Source organism: Emys orbicularis, chromosome 3 (assembly GCF_028017835.1).
Source record: "Emys orbicularis isolate rEmyOrb1 chromosome 3, rEmyOrb1.hap1, whole genome shotgun sequence".
NCBI classification, from domain to species: Eukaryota; Metazoa; Chordata; order Testudines; family Emydidae; genus Emys; species Emys orbicularis.
The window spans coordinates 138,657,415-138,681,906 of NC_088685.1; the positions used below are offsets into that span (position 1 = coordinate 138,657,415).

Consider the following 24,492-nt stretch of genomic DNA (forward strand, 5'->3'; position numbering starts at 1 on the left):
CAGACCACACAACCTGTGTCCGTCAATGTCCTTCCCTCCTTGGCCACATGGCAGACTGCACCCCCATAATGCCCTATGCCTGCCTCCACATGAACTGTCTCCAACTATGGCTCAGGTTGATCTACAAACTGCAACCAGACCTCTTGGACAAGTCCGTCCTGCTCCCCCAGATCGTCCTGGCCTCCCTCAGGTGGTGTACCAACCCGTGCAAGGTCCTGGTTGGTACCCTGTTTACATCTCCCAGCCCCCGGGCTACTTTCACCACAGACTCCTGCCTTATTGGTTGGGGTGTCCACCTGGATGGTCATACAGCCCAAGGCCTCTGGCACCGAGAAAGGCCAGTATGCACATTAATGTCCTGGAATTGAGAACTGCCGGTCTTGTCTGTCAGGCATTCTTTCCACTCGTGCTATCCAACAACATGGTAGCAGTTGTCTATATCAACAAGCAAGGTGGCTCCAGGTCTTCCTCTCTATGTGCAGAAGCTGTCCAACTCTAGAACTGGTGCATTCAGCCACGTGGCACTCTGTCCACACCTTTACCACTCACTATGCTATTGCCCCAGCAGGAGCAGGGGATGCGGCAGTCAGCCACACTGTCCTTCAGATTGTAACTTCTTGCAAGTCCTTGCACCCATCTCCACGCTGAGCACTGCTTGCTAATCACCCACGTTTGGAATCCATATAGGGACCATCACTTGAAGAAGAGGAGGAGGTTACTTATCTGTAACTGGCGGTTCTTTGAGATATGTGGTCCCTTTTTGGATTCCAATACCTGCCCTTCATCCCCTCTGCTGCGGGCTACATTGCGTAGTGGTAAGAGGGATACTGGAGCGGTGTCAACCCACACAGCCTCTTATAGCCTTGGATGCAAGCATGCAGATGATGCATGTGAGGGTCAATGGACGCTACTACAAAACTGTTCCAGCTCTGGCACGTGGCTGGGATGCGCATCCACGTTTTGAATCCAAAGAGGGACCACACATCTCGAAGGGCCTCCAGTTACAGGTAACCTCCTCTTATGCAAGACATTTCTCTCATTCCTTTTTCCTTTATTTCCTTTTTCCTTTTTAACATCCTTTAAAACATGTGAAATAAAGATAAATCTTATTCCTTGTTGCTTTGAAAGTGCTAAAAATTCCTGCATCCAGATCTGTCTGTAGCATCTCAACAACTTGGTGTTGACTTATGTATTAGTGGCCACATTTTGAAAAGTGCACAGCACCCACAATTAGCTCCAGATTTTCAAAAGAGCTTAGCTCCCATATAGACCGAAATATAGTGGTCAGATTTTTCAAAATTGCTCAGCACCCTACAGCTCCGGGTTGCTCATTGAAAGCAATGGTAACGTTTTAGCTCTTCAGAAAATTTCGCCCTCATATATCCAGGTGTGATTTTTTTTTAAATCCATGTGGCTAATTCTCATGAAAATGTTTCCTTTACATAACCTTCAGAAAGCAAGAAATATTTTTTTTAAAATGCTAAAATGCTGAAGAGTAGGTGGTTTATCCTGCACCCGGTGAAGTCAATGACAATATTCCCTTTGACTTCAGTGGTGTACACTTGTGCTCTAAATATTTAAGGAAAAATCAGATTGATTAACCTTTTCTGCTGAAATAAAATACTAGCCTTTTTCTCTCCCTCAAATGAGTTCTGTTTGTTTCAGTCCAAATGTACATTGGTGATAAGGCTATTCTTCATATCAGTATGCAAGTAAATCTTTTAGAGTGAGAGAGGGACACATTTTAGATATTTTGTAAAACACTTACTTTCAAATCCCACATGGAGCTTGGTTAGGTAACAGAGAATCTGGAGTGAGAGGAACAGGAAATGAGTTGAACAGAATGAAACAGAAGAGCTGGCCTCTAGGAAATACAGTTTGGAGATGAGTAGAAAAAAGAAACTAGGGGTGTCTCAGAGGTTAAAATGGCAGTGAGGAACTAAGCTTCAGCAAAGCATAATACAATGCTAAGCTTCAGCAAAGGGTATAATACATCTGCAATATCATTTAAAAGTAATTAGTTGCATAGCTTAGGAGGGCTAATTACCACGGTTTCAAATGTTTTTAACGAGTCATCTGAGAATGTGAATGTTCTGTGAGAATTTTCTTGTGTGCACTATATCACTAAGTACATACACGTATAGAAATATAGATATTTTATGTCGTTATGGGCAGAAGCACGTTAGGAACATTCCCGAACAAATACAAAGACATTGCCCTTGCCTTGAAGAACTTACATTCTTATTTTGGCCATCACCTGAACTATAAGGATGACAAATGGAGGAAGAACAAGGGTCTCAGCCATGTCACCACATGGTCAGCCAATTTAGGCATATACACATCTCCATGACTTAAGTGAAAATTAAGAGAAGGGTGGGAGAGAGAACCACATGAGGTTCAAATGAAGAGTTATACTAAAAGTTGTCTTTAATATGGAATTACTGTTTTACATATCAATGCCTAAAGGCATAATTTAATCAAGGGCTGAAAGTCCTGCATAAAAATAATTATTTTAAATTAATCTAAGAGTATTATGGATTATGTGATTTGATGAAGCTCTTTACTTTTGGGATTGTATCTTAGTTCCATTTAAGGGAAATTAATGTGGTGGTTGCCTAAATGCACTTCTCTCTCCAAGGCTGAATTGATGTGAGGTCTGAATTTTTGTATGCAACAGTAGAAATATCTTTCTAATATTCTATTATGAATCCTTTCCCCTTTATCATTCAACTTTTTGCTGTAGAACTGTCATCCATGCATCACCAGTGGACTGCAGAAAACTCTGTTCCCATTGGACTACCTATTTCTACTTATTCCCAGCAGCTAAACCACAATATAACCTAGCTAAAAATGCACCGAAGACAGTCCTAATATTAGTTTTTCATGTAAGCATAACTATAGCTGTCACAGGCATGTCACGGTAAAGAATAAAAGGGGTATTGTAAGGAAACACTCTCTGTACTAAAATGTGGTCTAAATTATGAAAATGGCAACTACTTCAGTAGATAATATCAAATAATGTTTTACATTATATCACCGCTTTCATCCATCAGGGGAACCCAGAGCACTTTGTAAACTACATATACAGGAATCACTTCACCTAGCACCAAAAAATCAGGCACAATTGGGGTAAAAATGCTCCAAACAGCTGTAAAGCTGTGTGTTTGCTTCACAGAGGGGCAGCAGAAGCAGAAATGTCTGTACACTTCCTATAATCCCCAGAGAGAAACTTGCATTGCATTTCCCTTAAGCCAGTGATTCTCAAACTTTTGTACTGGTGACCCCTTTCACATAGCAAGCCTCTGAGTGCGACCCCCTTTATTAATTAAAAACACTTTTTAATATATTTAACACCATTATAAATGCTGGAGGCAAAGCAGGGTTTGGGGTGGAGGCTGACAGCTCGCGACCCCCCCATGTAATAACGTCGTGACCCCCTGTGGGGTCCCGACCCCCAGTTGAGAACCCCTGCCTTAAGCTGTCTGTGGGAGGACTGTGTGGGAGTGCCAGTACTGTGTTAGGTCAGCGGCCAGTGGTTCAGTATGCTGCACCCATCTAGTGGGCCAAATCCATATTATAGGGAGAATAAGGACCCAACTCTCTGTTTTGTGTTTTTTGTTGTTGTGGTCCAGCAGCACAGACAGCCTGGCTGCTTGAGGCTGAGGATTCTGTTCCCCAGAGCGAGATACTATTCATGTGGAACAAAACCCTTTACCTAGGCTTTGATTCTCTTCCCAGGATTTGGCCCCAAGAGATTAAATACCATATGCAGTTGAATGTAGGGAATTTAGGCCGGGATATTGGGATTATCCAAACTGGAATCAGGTTAGGATACTTCATTTCTTTCAAGTGGTCAGGACCTTGGTATGATATTGCATCTGGAAAAACATTAAAACTTCAAAGCTTCTGTATACAGCTGTAATGCCCTTCTACCAAGCAGCACATCTATGGAAATCCATATGTGCAAATCTTCAGAGAAAAACCAAAACGTGTTAAATGTTCAAAATATTTTAATTTGTATTGAGAACTACAGTTCAATGCCATATGAATCAGTCTCAATGTAAAGATGAATAAAAAAAGAACTGTGAAGCATCATTGGATAGAGGGAGGCATTTTAAGAATGATCTGGTTTTTTTACAGACCAATATATTTTATTATAAATTACAGTCACAACTATAGCAATCTTCTTAATAAACTGGTTACTAGATGAAATACCAGTTGAATGTGTTCTAAACTATAACACATAGTGATGAACTCCAATGTGAATCTAGGGGGAGAAATACTGGCTTCATTGAAATCAATGGTAAACTCCCATTGACTTCAGTGGGGCCGGGTTTTATCCTAAAGCAGGGGTCGGCAACCTTTCAGAAGTGGTGTGCCGAGTCTTCATTTATTCACTCTAATTTAAGGTTTCGCGTGCCAGTAATACATTTTTACGTTTTTAGACGGTCTCTTTCTATCAGTCTATCATATATAACTAAACTATTGTTGTATGTAAAGTAAATAAGGTTTTTAAAATGTTTAAGAAGCTTCATTTAAAATTAAATTAAAATGCAGAGCCCCCCGGACCAGTGGCCAGGACCCAGGCAGTGTGAGTGCCATTGAAAATCAGCTTGTGTGCCGCCTTCGGCCAGCGTGCCATAGGTTGCCTACCCTTGTCCTAAAGTCTTTAATTCTCATTGTGGAAATATCTCAGAACTCAAAGTATCATCAGAACTGAGTCTGTCTTCTGGTCCATGCCTCTAAATATTAGGAAAATCTACAATGGATCCTGAAATTTCAGAGTATAATAAAATATTATTTTGTGCCTTAATGGCTAAAATGAAAATCAATAACTCCTCAGACTTTTAATGCCTATAATATAGAGCTTATTGTTGTGGCATCCAATGGATGTTGTATGTAAGGTTTGTTAATGTTAATGGATTTGGAAACATACTCCAAAGAGAAACTGCTGAGCTCCAGTTCATTTGCAAATTTGACACCATCAGATCAGGATTAAACAAAGACTGTGAATGGCTATCCAACTACAGAAGCAGTTTCTCCTCCCTTGGTGTTCACACCTCAACTGCTAGCAGAGCACCTCACCCTCCCTGATTGAACTAACCTCGTTATCTCCATACTGATTTATACCTGCCTCTGGAGATTTCCATTACTTGCATCTGAAAAAGTGAGGTTCTTACCCACGAAAGCTTATGCTCCCAATACTTCTGTTAGTCTTAAAGGTGCCACAGGACCCTCTGTTGGAAACATAGTCATTTTTCATAGGGGTATGTGACTAAACATGTTTGGCCAAACTATGATCTCAATTACACTATTGCAACTTCACTGATAGGCCAATGGAGTTGCATGTAACTTATAACAAACTTTTCCCTACTGTTAATTCTCTTCTTTCATTTTGCTTTTTAGTTATGGGTGATGATATTTTACTCATTGTTTTAATATCTGTTCCCCTGTTAGACTTCATGCCTTTATAAATCTATATTATGTATTTTTTAAAACTTCAATATAATTCTGTCTCTAAGCAATATCTCTCAAGGTCAGTATTGAAGTCCTTGCTTAGGATGGCATTAAGATATCTCATAGTATAACTCTGTGTAGTTAATTTCCAAAGATAAATTCAGGATTATTTTTCCTAGCCTAGAGCCCTGTGTTTGCCTGCACTGTGAGGCATAGAGAGGAACAAATATAATGGAGCAGAAGGGTGTGCCCACTTCCAGCCTCCCGCGCCTGAGCATCAGAATACATGGAGTAGTGCCTCCGATGTATGCCCCCTCCATTCCCGGGAGTCCACCAAAGCCATTTTCAGATATTTCAGTAGCGTGGTGGCTCTGTGTCTCAGTGTGGGGAGATGTTGCGATAGCTGTGGAACTGTTATACATAGCACGCTTCCCTTTCTGAATGTCAGATTTTTTTTCAGCTGTGTGTTAATGCTGTCGAAAGTCAGCATTCTCCTCTTGCAGTGAATGAGATACAGGAGATGCAGTTTGAAGACACTTTTTTTTTTTTAAGAACCTTTTCTCACCAGGGAGTGGCAGATGTATCTAGAATGCTCTAGTTCTGTTCAGTTAGCAGTAGGTAAATAGCTGAGGTGGTATCAATTTGTGTGGGATGTGTCCAGAGGTTCCCCCTAAGGCTTGCACTGTGCAGCTGTGCCCCTTACTAGAAGGCACTGTGTGCAGATAGGTGCTTGCCATCAGGGCCGGCTCTAGGCACCAGCAAAACAAGCTGGTGCTTGGGGCGGCACATTTTTAGGGGCGGCATGGCCGGCGCCAGAATGCCGCCCCTAAAAATGTGCGCCGGCCGCCGCTTCTCGCCCTCCCTCACAGGCTCTCAAACCTGGGAGGGAGGGGGAGATCCCGAGCGGTCGTTTCGCGCGCCGCTGCTCCCCCTCCCTCCCAGGCTTGAGAGCCTGGGAGGGAGGGGGAGAAGCGGGGCCCGCGCCGCGGCCACTCGGAGTCTCCCCCTCCCTCCCAGGCTTTCAAACCTGGGAGGGAGGGGGAGATCCCGAGCGGCCGTTTCGCACGCCGCTGCTCCCCCTCCCTCCCAGGCTTGGAGCTCTTCTTCAGGTCTGGGAAAGGTACTCAGAGTATCACAACTAAGTACAAGATGGAACAGTAGTTTAGCATAAGTAGTTACCACATATTCTAACTACTTAGAACTAGAAGAATTCTTCTGCCCACTTAATTTATATATGAGTTATTTGAAAACTATATTATGGATTTCCATAATTCTTTGGCATTCTAGTGCATATGGCATTGGAGTAATTCTTTAGAATTAATATGCAAGAAATAGCAGTAGCAATTCTGTTTTCTTAGTTTACTATGTAGATGCATATTTATAACATAGTCACTGCTATCAGTTGTGTTGCTGTCCGGATCACTGCATTTTTGAATGTGGAATCCTGCAGTGAAGTTAGTAAGCATTTGCAGAGCACATTATTAAAATATTTCAACTGTGACCCCTGTGTTCACTGCACTCCATTTTGATTTACACAATAAAAACTATTTAATTTGATGTATGCTTTAATATAATACTCTAAAGTTGAGGAAATTATTGTACAGAAGTTATGAATAATTGTTTTGAGCAGATGTGCTTTCTAGCACATACTGTAATTGTATAATTGTTATGGTAAATTCTGCTTTTAAATATGATTTTACTTCAGTGCATCTTGTTCACCATTTTAAGGAAAACATTTTTAAGTGACTGAGAGCAAATATTCATTGTATGTTTTCTCTTTTTCCCTCCTGCGCCGCATGGCTCTCTAGAAATTTATGATGAAGGTAAGCAATCTAAAAATTTAGTATTGTACTTTGTATGACTTTTGACTATTTCATTTAATTCATTATTTATCTCTTATTTTTATTTTTTAAAGTAAATATCAAACTTTCACCAGATTTTTACTTCTTGGACTTCTGAAAGCTATGGATTTAGAAACCACACGAACTTAGTTTAAGGCTTTTTTATGATCATGGATGGGCGGAGGCAGGCACTCTGGGCTATGTAGAGCAATAGTATTTGAAGGCATAACTTTAACAGTGGCAGATAAACCTTTTCTTAACTATTGTTTTAAAATATTAAAGCAATTGTCTAAAGAGGTGAAAAACCTTCCTAACCTTTGCTACAATGTATTTTAATGATTTAGAAAAAGATAACGTTTGATACATTTTCTAGCTTTTATATATTTGTTGTCTCTCTTCTTTCTTTGTATCACCTTTTTTTTATGGTTGGCCAGTTTCTTCGATTCCCAAATTAGCTGTGCCTTTGAAAATCTCCTCCTTTTAGACTAATTCTCTAAATCTGTAGGTGGAGCATAGATAAGCTAAGCATGGAAAGCTTTTCCCCATCAATATATTTGTTCACGTTTATTGTTTTTATTAATAGCCTCCATTCCCTCTGTAACATGAAACAGTACTTTTATAGTCTCTATTTGTATTATTTTGCTAATGAACTAAACGTTCTGATTCTGAATGAAGTAAAACTGAGCAACATCAGTGACCTGAAGGTTAAAGAGCAAGATCCCACCAAACTTGGATTTACAAGAATTGTGTAATGTTGTCGTTGCAATAGCTCTTACAGCATTGAAGTATCCTCCATTCACTACTCTGTATGGAGAAAAAGGAATTCAACCAACTACAACCACAATTCCTACAATAAAATCATATATATTTGGTGGAATGACTGGCTTTACCCAGCATCAACACTTGACAGGTATTAATAACCTGACATTAGAAAAAAGAGTAGTCAACAGTGTTCTTGTGCATAAATCCCTATTTACTGTATTAGTCATTATTTTGTTTTTACAGATGGCAGTTTTAAAGCACATTTTAGCATTTTAAGCCTATGGTAGTAATAAATTATCTGCAGCCTTGAGGGCCCAATTTGCTTTGGAAATAATGCAGTGACTCAGGTTTTTATGAGAGGAATACTACATTTTAATACAACATTAGTACACATTGTGTTAAAGATTACAAGCATTGGATTAAAAACATTAGAGTAGTTGCCATTAAAAAAAATCGACATTTGAAACAGTTACTACTGTATCTTGTAAATCTTTGCTTTAGAAGACATTGCTGGAGAAATCAAAGGAAGGTATTACCACTCTCTCTCTGTACTTAATAACTGCTTTTACTGAAAATAAAAGTTTAGGTGTTATACAAATGTCAGCCAAACATCTGTAGCATTTTTGGGTTTTTCCACATTTAATGTAGATCATGGGGCCCATATTTTAGAAGGTACTAATACGGAACGGAATGTGACATAACTTATTATTTTAATCAACTTTAACTCCTATTAGAGCTTCACAACAATTTTTCCTTACAATTCCAATAATTGCACTTACCATTTACCATAATTCCCTTCTCATGAGGTATCCATCATAAAATTAGTTTTTGCAGCTGCAAAAAAGCTGTTGACTTGTTCTTAAAAACTCAGAGTCTTTTTAGTGAATAATTCTTCATTACAGTGCACTTTAGCTCTTGCTTTCTTTTGACACATTCAGCAGTTGTGGGATGTTGTTAATTGCTGGCTTTGGTGACTGCAACTGCTTGAATATTTATATATTAAAGGAGTTTTAGTTAGGACTTCTGTTCAGATGTTGAAGCATTACAGTTCTGTTGTCATGCTCCAAAGAGTATCAGAAGTTACTACGACTTATTCTACATAGAAAAATTGCACTGATATAACTCTCCTCATTTGGGTAGGAGCAGTCATACATTTACACACATCTGTCTCCCACCAATAGATCAATGAGTTAACTTTATATAGTTCTTCCTCCGTTGTTGTTGTTGTTGTTACTGGCATAGTTCTACATCCCTAGTTAAATCGAGGTAGTGGCAATATGGTCATGCACTTATACTGATGTAGTAACACTGGAGCAAGAAGTCCTCCCATTCCTATCCGACACTGCACCATTCAATGAAGAACTGACCTGTCTGGCAACCAGGAACTCCTCAATGGCACCAATACTCCGGTTATCCTCTGGCAATTCTATCTGCCTTTGGAATCCTCCCCAGTATAACAGGATTGGCTTTCCTATCTAACAATGGATACGAGAGCTGCATTCATCTGTCCTTCATCCCATGCGCAGTGAAGAGCTTGGACTGGGGCAGACAACAGATGCCTTCCAGGATACAATGAAAGAGATTATGGGTGTTTGATCTCTACTCCTTCAATTCCCTTCAATGCCAGTCGAATTGTGCACTATGGGCTGGTCTACACTAACCCCCCCACTTCGGACTAAGGTACGCAAATTCAGCTACGTTAATAACGTAGCTGAATTCGAAGTACCTTAGTCCGAAGTTACCGCGGTCCAGACGCGGCAGGAAGGCTCCCCCGTCGATGCTGCGTACTCCGCTCGCCGAGCTGGAGTACCAGCGTCGAAGGCGAGCACTTCCGGGATCGATCCGGGATCGATTTATCGCGTTTTAACCAGACGCGATAAACCGAACTCAGAAAATCGATTGCTTACATCCGGACCCGGATGTAAGTGAAGACGTACCCTAAGGTGCGAAACTTCCCATCTAGCAGTGAGCCTGCAGGTAGTTCAGGGGTCCATGGAATAAGAACACCATTCCATACTCCACTAGGCTTACATCGGTTCAATGTGCTGCTATGTGGACACAGGTGTTGCAGCATGCACTGGTGTAAGCCCAACTGTGGGAATGCTTTCCACCCAAATATCTGTATCAATTTCACTGAACTGATGGAATTTATATCAGTACAACTTCTGTATATAGGCAAGGCTATGGAGTAGAAAAGACACAGGTGTGACATCCTTAAAGTACCAACCATCCAATCATCATGTGACTTTGGACAATTAGTGTCTCCAGCTAGGTTTTTACATATAATAATAAAGACTCTGTGTTTGTGAGAGAAACCATGACTTGGGGTTTATTGTAATAAGAATTCACGGTCTTTGATGTCCCAAACAACATGTTACTGAGTGAGAATCCTACATGAATTTTTACAAATGTACCTCTATATATGCCCAGTGTAGTGTATTTATTTTATTGAAAATAAAGGATACTCTGACAAAAACCAAAAACTTGATATTAAGGTATGTGCCATGATCCATGGATCTTCCTTAAAAACACCAAAATTATTACTTTTGAGTTGTTTGTCCTTACAAACTGTCTGCTTTCATGATAGAATGTTTGATTGTGGTAGGTAAAACTTAGGAGAGACAAAACTGATATTTGAGGAAAAATTGTGAGTTGTCACCGTAGCAATTCAGTGAGATTGAGCTTCAGCATTGCTATCAAACTGCCAGTGAGATAATGGCGTGTTGTTGCTGCCAATTCATTTTTTAGCTAGGCACAGTACACTTTTTTTATTCTGAAGCTCCAGTCAATTAAGAACTCACTCCACCTTGATGGAAGAGAAGTGGGAAATGCTGTAGATGGGAAAATAAAAACTTGGGCTTTTAAATGGGAATACTCTTATATCAAAGTCTAAGATCTGATGGATCTTTATATAAAACCATTGTAGCTATACACTTAAAACATATTTACATATGGATGATACTTAATGTACATGAAGCTGTGAAAATAAATGTGCACTGTAATGAAGCTCACTCTATTAAAAAGTGACTAGTGCTGTAACAAAAATTATTAGGTTTTGTTGGCAGGCAGTGAATATTCTGATTATATATAAAACAAAACATCTCAGTGTTGTAAAAAATCATTTACTGCAGTCTCTTTGTGTTAAAATGGATTTTATTACTTGGCTAGTTTCATTTTCATCAAGACCATGTGCACTAATGTTGGCATTTTCAAGCGTATCGTTCCCAGTTTTGGATGCCCAACTTCAGATGCCTTGGGCCTGATTTCTGAATGTTCTGACCCTTCACAGATCTTTTTGACTTTCACTGGAGTTTCTGGGTACTCAGTACTTCTGAGAAACTTGCTTGTGGTTTCTCAGGATGGGCATGAAAAATTGGGCAATTTTGAGCATTTTGGCCTTAATTTCCTGTCAGACAGTGCAAGCTGTCTGATATCATTTGGACACCAGGCGACAAACACCTGTGAGTTTGGACATCTCTGAATGCAGTTGAAGAAGTGTGATTATACTGCTTGGGAAATGGGGGGCAATATTTCAGGAGTCTGGGGCTGGAGGGGGGTTGACAGGACCTGTTGATCTGTGGCTACACAGATGCACTGACCATTCTGCCTCCCCATTCCCATATGGAAGGTAACACAACACACATCAAAGTTACATCACTCCTGAGGCCTGAAGAGTGGCTTCACTTCCATTTTCAGCCTAAGGGGAAAGATTTTTATCTCCCTGAAGATCTCTACAAAGAATCTCTGTATGGCTGGATGCAAAGTCCATAATTTTGCCCGTATCAGTCAAATAAGAACATGTGATATGAAATGACAGTTTAATTCAGTAATCACTTGTCCAAGTCTTTTCTGAGAAGTGTCCAACTGAAGTAATACATTCTGATTAAAATTTCACTATGGTAAGAAGCAGCAAAGGTTACTTAATTGGATTACACAGCTAAAGAGAACACATTGGCAATATTAACTACTGCCAAATCATCGAACTTCATCTGTATCAAAAAATTGATTTAACTAGCAGGGGGCAGATACCTTTGTGGTTTGAGGGTGTTGAATGGAAATAAAGAGGAAATGTTACCTGGGAGCCGATTATGTTTGGTAGAAGGGTCTAATTTTAATGTAACCTGCCCATCAACCAATTTTCTTTATCTGTACAGACTGCACAAGGTGGTGGTCATCGAACGCTTCTCTATGGACATGCAATATTGCTGCGCCATTCCTACAGTGGCATGGTATGTATGAATTTTACCTTGATGTGTAGGTGTTGATGCTAGTGTTGGTATCTATTTTCTGTCAGTATTTGTAGCTACAAGTGATAACACTCAAACTATTGCCATTTAAAATTATCCTGTGAATTATTCACATGAGAGAAGTGTTTCTCCCACTGAAATTATGGCAACAAAATGGGTTAGGAGACTGGTAATAGGAAACAGAGTCTTTCACTTGTAGGTTCTCTTTTGAAATCCAGCCCATGTTGATACAGACCAAAAATAATTAATATCTGATCCCTGTCTGTTGGCCTATGTTAAATGGGTTCATGACTTCTCATTTCCTTTCCCAATGGGATAATTGTTCACATTACATAAATTACAGTATTGCCACAACTGCCGTCTGGTTGGCAATTTGAACACCAGCAAAGATTGAATGGACAAGGAGACAGAAACTTGTATATACTTCAGACAGAAATCTTGCCATTTTCAATACCTTTCTGGAGCGTCCAGGTTCAAAGCTTCCTAAAAGACCCATCAAAATCTTAGAAATTAAACTCCAGTGGAAATCATTCCGTTATTGTCAGCATTGCTCTCCCTGTTTTTCACTGAAAAGCTGATGTAGACGAAGACTGACAACATATTTCAGAACATTAATCTTAGCTCAAGTGCTGTTCTCATTAACAGGCAGTTAAAATCCTGGTGCTTTAAAAGAGAGTGGTTAGGATTGTTCAAGAAGTGATAAAAAGTTTTATAATAGCAGGCTGATGGCTTGTAACATTCAGAATAAGAAATCAGGCATGAGAAAAACTACTGAGACATGTTGGTTTTTTTTTTGGTAGTATCTTTGCTGCCTCTCCACCTCACGGTCTTCGATGGATAAATTGGCATTTGATGTGGGATTGCAAGAAGACACAACAGGTAAAACTTTCTCTCTTAAGGAACCCCATGCCACAGAGGATTCCTTTTGTTTAATCATTAGATTAAATTGATATAAATGCAAACTACTTTAAAAAGGTGTGACTACAAAGTTAAAGGCACAGAAATTAAGATTCTTACAATGTTACCATGGCCATGTTGCACATATGCAATATTTTATATTCCATTTTTTCATACCGAATATGTAGTTTAATGTGTCTATTTTAGGCTGTAAAATGTATGATGTAGAATATTAAGGATATGGCACATGCCCAAGTTATTGTTGCGGTAAAATCCTTATCTTGTACATTTTTTAAATTTTAATTCTACATCATTAATGTTGCAATAATGTAGGTGGTTTGGCTTTTTCTCGATTTTCTTTCTTTCTTTCTTTCTTTCTTTCTTTCTTTCTTTCTTTCTTTCTTTCTTTCTTTCTTTCTTTCTTTCTTTCTTTCTTTCTTTCTTTCTTTCTTTCTTTCTTTCTATTTGAAAGAGGGAGAGAGAGATCACCTGTGCTTACTAAAGTTAGGTGAGGGGTACGGATGAGGTTTCTCCTTTGCTGCTGCTGTTGACTGGAGACAATTTCCTACAAGTCTCACAGGGCTACAAAATTGTTTAATTAGCAAGATTTTATAATATATATTTGAAAAGGAACAATTTTTTCCAAACGCCATGAGTATCTGAAAACGGGCTTCATTATGGAAACTAATTTGCAAACAAATTAACAAGTACTCTTATTATGAATGAAAGCTACATGTACAGTACCTTCTAGTGGCGTTAGACCAAAGAATTGACTATAGTCTTAATTTAACGATGCTTTCTTTTACTAACAGGTTGATTTTTGATAATCTCTTTTGCATCCTCATTGGTGGATTTCCCCTCAATATCTATGCCCTCGTTCTCAGAGGAGAATTTCTTCTTCCCCATTCTTACTCAAAACCTTGTGACATAGTGACAAGGAAGGTCCCTTAGTGAAAGAAGACTGGATTGCGTTTCCTAAAGAGCTTAGAATTGTTAGTCCTATCTTGTCATCACTGATCACTACCAGACCGTTATTCCAACACATGTGAGCTGTTCCTATACTCTGTTGGCTGAGCACGTATCCTCTTCAGTATTCCTATCTCTGATAGAGAAGGATACAAGCCTCTGGGCCATAACAGGTTTTTTTAATGGGGTAATGCAGGAACGATAACTCAAGGACAGCTTGTTCTGTCCTTAGCTAGTCAAAACTGCCATAGACTTTGGGTCTGCCAGCACTACATCTGGGAGCGAGCCTCTGAGCCCGGGTCCACAGACTTGTGCTAGTGGGGCCAGTGGTCTACAACTAGCTGTGTAGACGGTGCTTTGATATTGAGACTTGGGTTGGAGCTTGGACTCTCAAGCCTGGGGGAGAAGGTGGGGAGGGAAGGGGTTGCCTGAGTGAGTAAAAACGAGGTCAGCACATCAGGGCTCAGACCTTTTGAATAATTAAAAATAAACCCTTTGAACTTGTATTTAAGTTAAGAAATACATTCAAATATAACCGGTTTTAATATCTTTATAACTCAATCTCCTAGGATGGGGGAGAGGAAATATTGTCTACATTTTATAGATGCATTACTAAGATCAGAGAGATTAAGTGACTTCCCCTAGTGATTTAGCCAATGAATATACTGTCATGAATCATATCTCAGGAAGGTATGTCAAACAAAGTGTTAACTATATACAAGGCATTAAAGTACATATGGACATTAATAAGAATTTTTTTAAAAATCCAAATAAAACCGAAGAAATAAGAATAATCCCAAGCATTTCCTTTCTAATGTGTCTTTCATTAATCCATGACAACACAGGTGAGGCCTGCTGGTGGACCATACATCCTGCCTCCAAACAGCGATCAGAGGGAGAAAAAGTGCGTGTTGGAGATGACCTCATCTTAGTTAGTATATCTTCAGAAAGATACTTAGTAAGTGCTACAGTAAGAATATATAGATTGTGCTTGTCTTATAGAAATGATGTTCCAGAAAATGACATGGAAATTAATAAAGCTATTGCTCTACAGTTTGATTTGCAATTTTTTCTCTAAAGTATAGATTAAATAATACAATCTCAGTGTTTGATAAGATATGAATAGCTGTTAATACTGCTTGAGCATAAGAGCCAACACTGATATCATGACATAAACCAAAACGTCATAGGTCTGGAAGTAGTGACATTGGTATATAGGATAATGATATTGATATTATTGGTTCTTGCAAGGATAATGATATTGATATTATTTGTTCTTGCATAAATTTACTAATTATATGAAAATGAAATAGTAATTATGAATTCATACTATAGAAGATCCTAACATAATTGTGGAATTCATAGATTCATAGATTCTAGGACTGGAAGGGACCTCGAGAGGTCATCGAGTCCAGTCCCCTGCCCGCATGGCAGGACCAAATACTGTCTAGACCATCCCTGATAGACATTTATCTAACCTACTCTTAAATATCTCCAGAGATGGAGATTCCACAACCTCCCTAGGCAATTTATTCCAGTGTTTAACCACCCTGACAGTTAGGAACTTTTTCCTAATGTCCAACCTAGACCTCCCTTGCTGCAGTTTAAGCCCATTGCTTCTTGTTCTATCCTCAGAGGCTAAGGTGAACAAGTTTTCTCCCTCCTCCTTATGACACCCTTTTTGATACCTGAAAACTGCTATCATGTCCCCTCTCAGTCTTCTCTTTTCCAAACTAAACAAACCCAATTCTTTCAGCCTTCCTTCATAGGTCATGTTCTCAAGACCTTTAATCATTCTTGTTGCTCTTCTCTGGACCCTTTCCAATTTCTCCACATCTTTCTTGAAATGCGGTGCCCAGAACTGGACACAATACTCCAGCTGAGGCCTAACCAGAGCAGAGTAGAGCGGAAGAATGCCAGATCTCTTTTGCCATAGGCTGCTTTCTATTTGCAGTGTAAAAAGTGAGTGTGGAGAATTAATAACTTTACCAGCAGTAATAAAATATGTGACAAGCTTTCTCAGCTGAACAGCTGAACAGTCTGCTCCCGAATCCAAGGAAGAACTACTGCATTGATAGGGAGCCATCATGGTCTAGTAGGTGGAGCAATGGACTGTAAATCAAGAGACCTGAGTTATAGTCCTGCCTTTCCCCCCCCCCGAAGTGCTGTGACACTGCTGAAGCTGCTGCCCTCACTCCGCTCCGCCCCTCCCCCCCCCCCCCACTATAGGCCGGCACGTGTCGCATCTCTTTTAAAGTGATTTGACGTACTGATTAAAAACATTCCATAAAAGCTAAGTGTTGTTATAATATCTGCACTGGGCTGTGACCACTTCCTTTCAAGGACAGAGTATGACTCTGCCTAACCCAATCAGATCAAAATGATGTTCTCTTCTAAATATTACTGGCCATTAGGTTGGACCCATAACCAATCGGTTTCCTCTGTTGGGGCAACAGAGTTCTGTGAACACGTCTCAATGTTGCCAGCATGTGCCACCATCTAATGTGTATTTTTAAAAACTGCTGCTGCACTCATGTGTGCCAAATATGTATGGTTGATAGCAGAGCTCACCACTGATAGCTTTCGAATATGCCAATCTTTTAACATTCAGTTAACATTTTGTGTATTTCAAGTGAATAAGGATCTGGATCACAATGAATTGTTAGTCTTTTAAACATCCCCCAGAACAAATTACATAGATCTGAAAATGAAATACAAGAGGAATGATGAAAATAAAATGAGAATTAGTAGCAATGAGGTCAGTGATGCTCAGGCTGAGTAATGTGTTAGAAAATCAATTTAGAAACTTGAAAACTGCAGTTATTTCAGTGCAGAGATGTTCAATACAGTGTAATAATTTCTACATCATAAGAGACACATAGTTACTATACTGATTATAATGCTGGTCTGCAACTGCATTATGCAAATCTAAGAAGGCTTGAGGTTTGCTTCTCTTTCACATCCAAGATGACAATGACTTAAAATACGGGAAACTAATACTCTGATATCATTAGAAATGGAAGTTTCTTCCTGAAATTGTTTCAGCATTGTTGACTGATTGGGGGCAGGGAGAAATTCCTTTAAAAAGATTATGTATCTTGAATTGGAAGAAGATTTTCTAATACAGTGCAGCTGACTTCTGTCACCCTCCCAGGACAAAGGAACAGCTGCTTGTGAAATAGGAAAGGTACTCACTCTAAATCTTTATTTATGCCAGAAGAGGGCCTTGAATACAAGAGCCTTCATGCAATCAGAGACTTCTGGAGCGCAAGGGAATAACCAAAGTTGTTATAGGTGGGGTTGGAAGTGCAGCTTAATATTAAGCTTGCCCTACACTTCCCATTGAGAGACCCTAGTTTTACTTGCTTATGATTTGGCTAAACTTTAACAGTTTGGGCTGAAGCCGTTTGTGAGAATGCGGATAGGGAAGAACACATAGTGTTGCCCATGTATTCAGAGCAGGGTTTGAATAGCATGCAGTAAATAAGTCCTGAGGCCACACACTGAACAATTAGAATAAAACAAAATATTAAATAGCTGCTGATTAAGTGAACACCATCCATCCTGTGCCCTGAACAAAGCAGGGGTTATATGGAAAACATAATATATGATCATGTAATTACAGACTGTATGTGCTGGATAAAGGTTGCACAGGCAACCTCAATTCTGGTGTTTCCTAATTTTTGAGTGTTTGACCGTGTGACCTTAATAGTGTTCCTTTTTAGGACAGTGTTTTTATGTAATCATAATTAATTATGATGAAAATTTGGAAGGGATATTAAACCTCATACTTCAGGGTTTAAACTGTCTAACTATTAGAGCTTAGGCTAATATCTTCATCATTATCCCACATCTGCCTGCTGAGGCATTCTTTCTCCTTCATCTGAACATAAGAATGGCCATACTGGGTTAGACCAAAGGTCCATGTAGCCCAGTATACTGTCTTCCGACAGTGGCCAGTGCCAGATGCCCCAGAGGGAATGAACCGAACAGGTAATCATCAAGTGATCCATCCCCTGTCGCCCATTTGCAGGTTCTTGCAAACAGAGTCTAGGGACACCATCCCTGCCCATCCTGGCTAATAGCCATTCATGGACCTATCCTCCATGAACTTATCTAGTTCTTTTTTGAACCCTGTTATAGTCTTGGCCTTCACAACATTCTCTGGCAAGGAGTTCCACAGGTTGACTGTGTGTTGTGTCAAAAAATACTCCCTTTTGTTTGTTTTAAACCTGCTGCCTATTAAAGTATCTGGAAATAGCCACTATCATGATAGAAGACTAGTCGGACCTTGTGTCTGATGTAGAGTGACATTTCCTATATGCCTGTAGACTCACGCTATAACCCCCCGCTCTGACACTCCCTATATGTAGATGGGGGAGGCTGGAAAGGGGTAGTATATAGCTAGCAGTCCCAGCTCTACACCAGCTAAGGACTTACCCTGGCCCCGTGGGTCCCTGGCTGGCTGTTTACACTACCTTTCTGGCTGCTTTGCTTCATCAGATGGGTGCAAAGGGACTAGGGTTTAGCAAAGTGTTTAATCCTACTAAAATTTCTTGGGTTTTGCCTAATTTTGGATCAAAACCTGGAATTTTCAGCTCTTTTCACAGAATGCAAGGGGCTGGTTCCCCCCCCTCCAAAAAAATGCTCAACTCAGGTTTGCTCAAAAGGTTCAGAGATCTTTTAGTGATCCTGGGTTCCATTTCATTTTTGTATCCAAACCTGTCAAGTTTTTAGCTGTGTTATGAAAACTTTACACAGCTACAATTTTAAGGGTTTTACTTTCCCTCCCTGTTCCTCTCTTCCTTCCTGTAAGCAAATATCGTTTCTAAATGCTTTTTTGACAGCATCCACCATTGTCAGTATCATGTATGTCCACTGACTTGGACAAAACAAGTTGAGTCAGAAGTGAAGTTATACGTGGCAAATTAGCAGGAAGGATGCTGTTCAGTGTTTTTGTTTGTGAAGGCACTATGCCAGTTTTCCCCCTTAAGCTTTTTCTGAAGACTGCTTACTTTAAAATAGTCTTAAAATCAAATGTTCTTCCCTCCTGCAGCATAAAGAGAACAGAAAGCATGAGGCTAACTAGCTGTAGGTACAGTTATGTGAACTTTGATTCCTTGCCTGGCATAAAAATAGCCATAACATGGTTATTTTACATCACATTGGGCTTTCCCTTTGCCCGATCCCAGTCTCTGTAAGGAGAACTAAGCAAAATTGTGGAGACATCCTTTCTGTTCCATTGAATTCCTTCTCAGAGGCACAGCTTTTTTGAGGAAGGTCCTTTCAAGACATGTTTTGGAACCTACTGGTATTGCTTGGTTGGCTGGCAAGGGTAATTATCTGAGAAATAAAAAATGACCCTCTGTCCCATGGCTGAAAAGGTTAATACTCATTTAGAGCCATATTCTGGATCCTGCTGTGGAGTGCAAGGAGTTGGGGAGAAAGAGGGTACCTGGAGGGCAAGACTCAGCTACTTGTGTTCTCTCACCCAGAGGTTCCACAACATTTTTTTGCTGAGCCCTCCATCAGAGATTCATGTCCCATGCATGCCCCCCTCTTTCTAAGGGGGGGGACTTACCCGGTGCAGCTGAGGAAGCCTTTTGCTCCCTGCAGCAGTTGGGCAGTTTCAGCTGCCGGGACCCGGCTCCTTGCCTATCTCGCGCCCGACCTGTGCATGGGAAGCTAATGGGGCTGTGCTGAAGGGCTGGGGTCAGGAGGGGGGTCTCTCTTCCAGGGGATGAGTACTCCTGGGGTGCAGCTTTCAGCTCCCCACTTAGTGTCCCCACTGGCCTCCCCAGCAGAGGAAGGTAACTGTAGCAGTGGGGGAGTAAGATGGGCAGGGAGCCTGGTCCAAGCAGCTAATACTGACTGCATAGAGCCTCGCCAAACAGAACCCCCTCCTGACCCTGGCTCTTCAGTGTGACCCTATCAGGTCCTCATGCCCCCTGATAATCTCGTTGTGCTCCAACAGGGTTGCATGCCCCCCCATTTGCTCTAAGCAAAGAGAAGAAAAGGGCAAAGGTGTTAGCCCCACTGGAGGGTCTACATGCTTCAAAGAAGCTGGAGCAAATCTGTAACCTCCATTTCCTACACTGGCTGATACTGATCCTGCTTCGATGATGATGCCATTGCTGGTTTCATGTAGAGTCCTGAAGCACCCTAGGAGGCATTGTTTGCAGGCAGAATATTTCCAGATACTGCTACTGATGTGGTGGCCCCCTGAACCCCTTTCTCTCCTCCAGTGCAGCAGTGGCTTTAATAGCTGCAGTATAATCTTTAACATACACTTCTCAAGTTGCACCAGAAAGGAAGCCTTTTTTGCTACTTGGGAAAGGCTGAGAAATTTAAAGAGCACATAATTATCAGCTACAACTAGATGAGATATCAGCACTGACATGGCTTAGCTGTAAGGAAGCCTCCAGCAGGCTTTTTGTTTTCTTAATATTTTGCTCTCTGCACACCAGCACGTTCTTCAGTACAGAAACATTAGGTACATTTAAGTATGTTTTTCCTTGAGTGACAGAAATGTGTGGATTGAAATATATTGTTTATTTCCACAGTGCACTCTGCATTTCTTTCGTGTCAGCGTTTGTGCATGCCTTGAGTGCTGCATTTAAAATAAAATGAGCTAGTCATTTGGAGCTATTGTTTTCTAGATGTAATTGTGGTACTAGAGGCATGGCTTGAAGGTTCTTGCAGAGATATCCTTCTCATGTTTAAGAATTTCAATAAATCAGAATGCACAAGATTCTGCAGTGAACACTAATGAACAGAGCTGTGATTGTGAGAGATTATTTTCCTTGAGGCCAATATATATTATGTTAAATGGGGCTACAAATGATTGGAGAACCTGCTGTGCTAGGGGAGATTTCAGTTTTTCAGAAATTATAGATAGGCTGCAGAGTTTTACATATATTTATAAAATATTGTGTTAAATCTCCTTTGATTTAAACACTATGACTAAGGTTTGTAACCTGTCCTTTAAATCGGCTTCGGTACCCAATGACTGGAAGTTAGCTAATGTAACGCCAATATTTAAAAAGGGCTCTAGGGGTGATCCTGGCAATTACAGACCGGTAAGTCTAACGTCGGTACCGGGCAAATTAGGTGAAACAATAGTAAAGAACAAAATTGTCAGACACATAGAAAAACAATAGTCAACATGGTTTCTGTAAAGGGAAATCGTGTCTTACTAATCTATTAGAGTTCTTTGAAGGGGTCAACAAACATGTGGACAAGGGGGATCCGGTGGACATAGTGTACTTAGATTTCCAGAAAGCCTTTGACAAGGTCCCTCACCAAAGGCTCTTACGTAAATTAAGCTGTCATGGGATAAAAGGGAAGATCCTTTCATGGATTGAGAACTGGTTAAAGGACAGGGAACAAAGGGTAGGAATTAACGGTAAATTCTCAGAATGGAGAGGGGTAACTAGTGGTGTTCCCCAAGGGTCAGTCCTAGGACCTATCCTATTCAATTTATTCATAAATGATCTGGAGAAAGGGGTAAACAGTGAGGTGGCAAAGTTTGCAGATGATACTAAACTACTCAAGATAGTTAAGACCAAAGCAGATTGTGAAGAACTTCAAAAAGATCTCACAAAACTAAGTGATTGGGCAACAAAATGGCAAATGAAATTTAATGTGGATAAATGTAAAGTAATGCACATTGGAAAAAATAACCCCAACTATACATACAATATGATGGGGGCTAATTTAGCTACAACGAGTCAGGAAAAAGATCTTGGCGTCATCGTGGATAGTTCTCTAAAGATGTCCACGCAGTGTGCAGAGGCGGTCAAAAAAGCAAACAGGATGTTAGGAATCATTAAAAAGGGGATAGAGAATAAGACTGAGAATATATTATTGCCCTTATATAAATCCATGGTTCGCCCACATCTCGAATACTGTGTACAGATGTGGTCTCCTCACCTCAAAAAAGATATTCTAGCACTAGAAAAGGTTCAGAAAAGAGCAACTAAAATGATTAAGGGTTTAGAGAGGGTCCCATATGAGGAAAGATTAAAGAGGCTAGGACTCTTCAGTTTGGAAAAGAGAAGACTAAGGGGGGACATGATAGAGGTATATAAAATCATGAGTGATGTTGAGAAAGTGGATAAGGAAAAGTTATTTACTTATTCCCATAATACAAGAACTAGGGGTCACCAAAAGAAATTAATAGGCAGCAGGTTTAAAACAAATAAAAGGAAGTTCTTCTTCACGCAGCGCACAGTCAACTTGTGGAACTCCTTACCTGAGGAGGTTGTGAAGGCTAGGACTATAACAATGTTTAAAAGGGGACTGGATAAATTCATGGTGGCTAAGTCCATAAATGGCTATTAGCCAGGATGGGTAAGAATGGTGTCCCTAGCCTCTGTTCGTCAGAGGATGGAGATGGATGGCAGGAGAGAGATCACTTGATCATTGCCTGTTAGGTTCACTCCCTCTGGGGCACCTGGCATTGGCCACTGTCGGTAGACAGATACTGGGCTAGATGGACCTTTGGTCTGACCCAGTACGGCCTTTCTTATGTTCTTATTAATAGCTGTTTTAGGGTCTGATTCCTTTCTTGTTAGAAGGGGTGCAGCTAGCAATTAAGATTGCCTGATGCTGTCCATTACAAGACACTGTTTTCAGTTGCTGCTTAGTTTGCCAAAGAATTTGGGCTGAAATTTTCCATGATGGGTGTCTGCCTCAGTCTGGTGTTTTTGTTTGTTTGTTTGTTTTTGTTCTTTTTTTTTTTTTTAATTTCAATGAAAATGGTTCCGCTGTTTCTCAGAATGAGGTTAGGGGGAAAATATGTAGTTTTGCCCATGTTGAAAAAGTTCCTACAACTAGTTCCCTGTAAGGATGTACCTTCTGCCATCTCTGTGAAAATCAGCCCAAATGTATCCAAATTATCAGCCCCTGAAAATGTTTTCACATACTCAGTAGAGACTTCTTAAAGTCTGACTGATAAATTTTCCAAAGATTTGTCTGTACTGAGCATGCTCCATTCTGAAGCTGCAAGGGCTGAGCAGAACTTCACCTGCATTTGCTCCACCTGGCTAGTGGGAGCTGGGGCTGCGGTGTCAGGTGCAGGAACTGAGAGCTGGGAGACTCTCTGTCTTCTGCTGTCATTGTCTCCCTGATGGCTCTCAGGTAGCAAGGAGAAAACATCCAGACTTGAATGCAGAGTGATGAGGGAATGGCAATGGGGGAGACTGGGACAAAGGGTTGGGGGTGGATAGGAGAGTGGGACAAGAAGCCAAGGAGGGTAGTGTGGGGGGTGGGGCCTGGGATGAAATAGTGGTGATGGGGTACTGGAACCTGGAGAGAAATAGGGAGGGTGGAGAAACTGGGACTGGGACAAGGACTGCCTGGAAGACATGGGGCAGGAAAGGGTCAGACTAGGTAGACGAGGGTGGGTTTTCCTCAGAACCTGGAATAGAACTCAGGAATCCTAAGTTCAACATTCCTCTCCTGTCTGCAAATAACTGTAAAATCCACTGGCAAAATGTATGCCTCTTCTTCCTGTAGTGGCAGTCCATACAGAGGTGACAGCCTGCTACTGCTCTGTTACTTGTTATGTCACATGGCAGAGGCCTCTGCTCTGCATCTAAAGCTTCTAACCCTGATGATCAGTATAGTTCCATAGGATGGAATTTCTGTTTTTTTTTTTTTTTTTCAATTTGCTTTTTTAAAAACACAGGCAATTACATACTGTTCTTTAATGCAGTTTTTTGTAAAGTTGCAAAGTCAAGCCCTCTAAATTTAAGCAATGCCAGAATTAAGATTTCCTACATAATTTTAATTTGATCCACTTGTGTGTGAACAGCATGATATAATCTTTAATTACATGATCACATTCTATTTTTTCCACTGGACCTCTGCACCCATTCAGAGCACTGGATGGATGGTGGTAAGGGGGTGAGACAAGTTGGATAGTTAATGAGGCTGTTGTCTGTAGGATCTGTGTTTCATTTGTTGAGACATTGAAAGGTGTGTAGTGAATGAGGCAGGGTGCTGCAAGAAGATAAAAGAAGGTTTCATAGTTAAGGCAGTTGAATGCTTCCCTGGAGAACTGGATTCTATCTCTGCCACACAGTTCCTATGTGATACTGGGCAAGTCACTTAAATGAAATTTTTCACAGGTGGCCAGTAAACATATGTTGCTAATTTTCTGGGTACCCAACTTGAGATACGTTTGATCTGATCTGCAGAAGTTCTGAGCACAGACAGCTGCAACTGAAGTCAATGGGAGCTGAGCGGTGAAATAAACTGCTATAAAATACTAGGTTCTCTGAAAAATCAGGCCATATTCATGTGTTTGTACAGTGCTT

At 40.5% G+C, this 24,492-nt stretch overlaps 1 protein-coding gene across 1 annotated transcript in view; it reads left to right on the top strand.

Annotated features, from left to right (window-relative positions):
• The window catches only part of RYR2 (ryanodine receptor 2), a 527,178-nt gene that overhangs the window by 76,646 nt on the left and 426,040 nt on the right, over positions 1-24,492 (top strand). The window contains exons 5-8 of the mRNA XM_065401458.1: positions 7,266-7,280; positions 12,215-12,289; positions 13,108-13,186; positions 15,016-15,128. Coding sequence (XP_065257530.1) covers positions 7,266-7,280; positions 12,215-12,289; positions 13,108-13,186; positions 15,016-15,128 — 282 coding nt within the window. The remainder of the gene's footprint in view (positions 1-7,265; positions 7,281-12,214; positions 12,290-13,107; positions 13,187-15,015; positions 15,129-24,492) is intronic.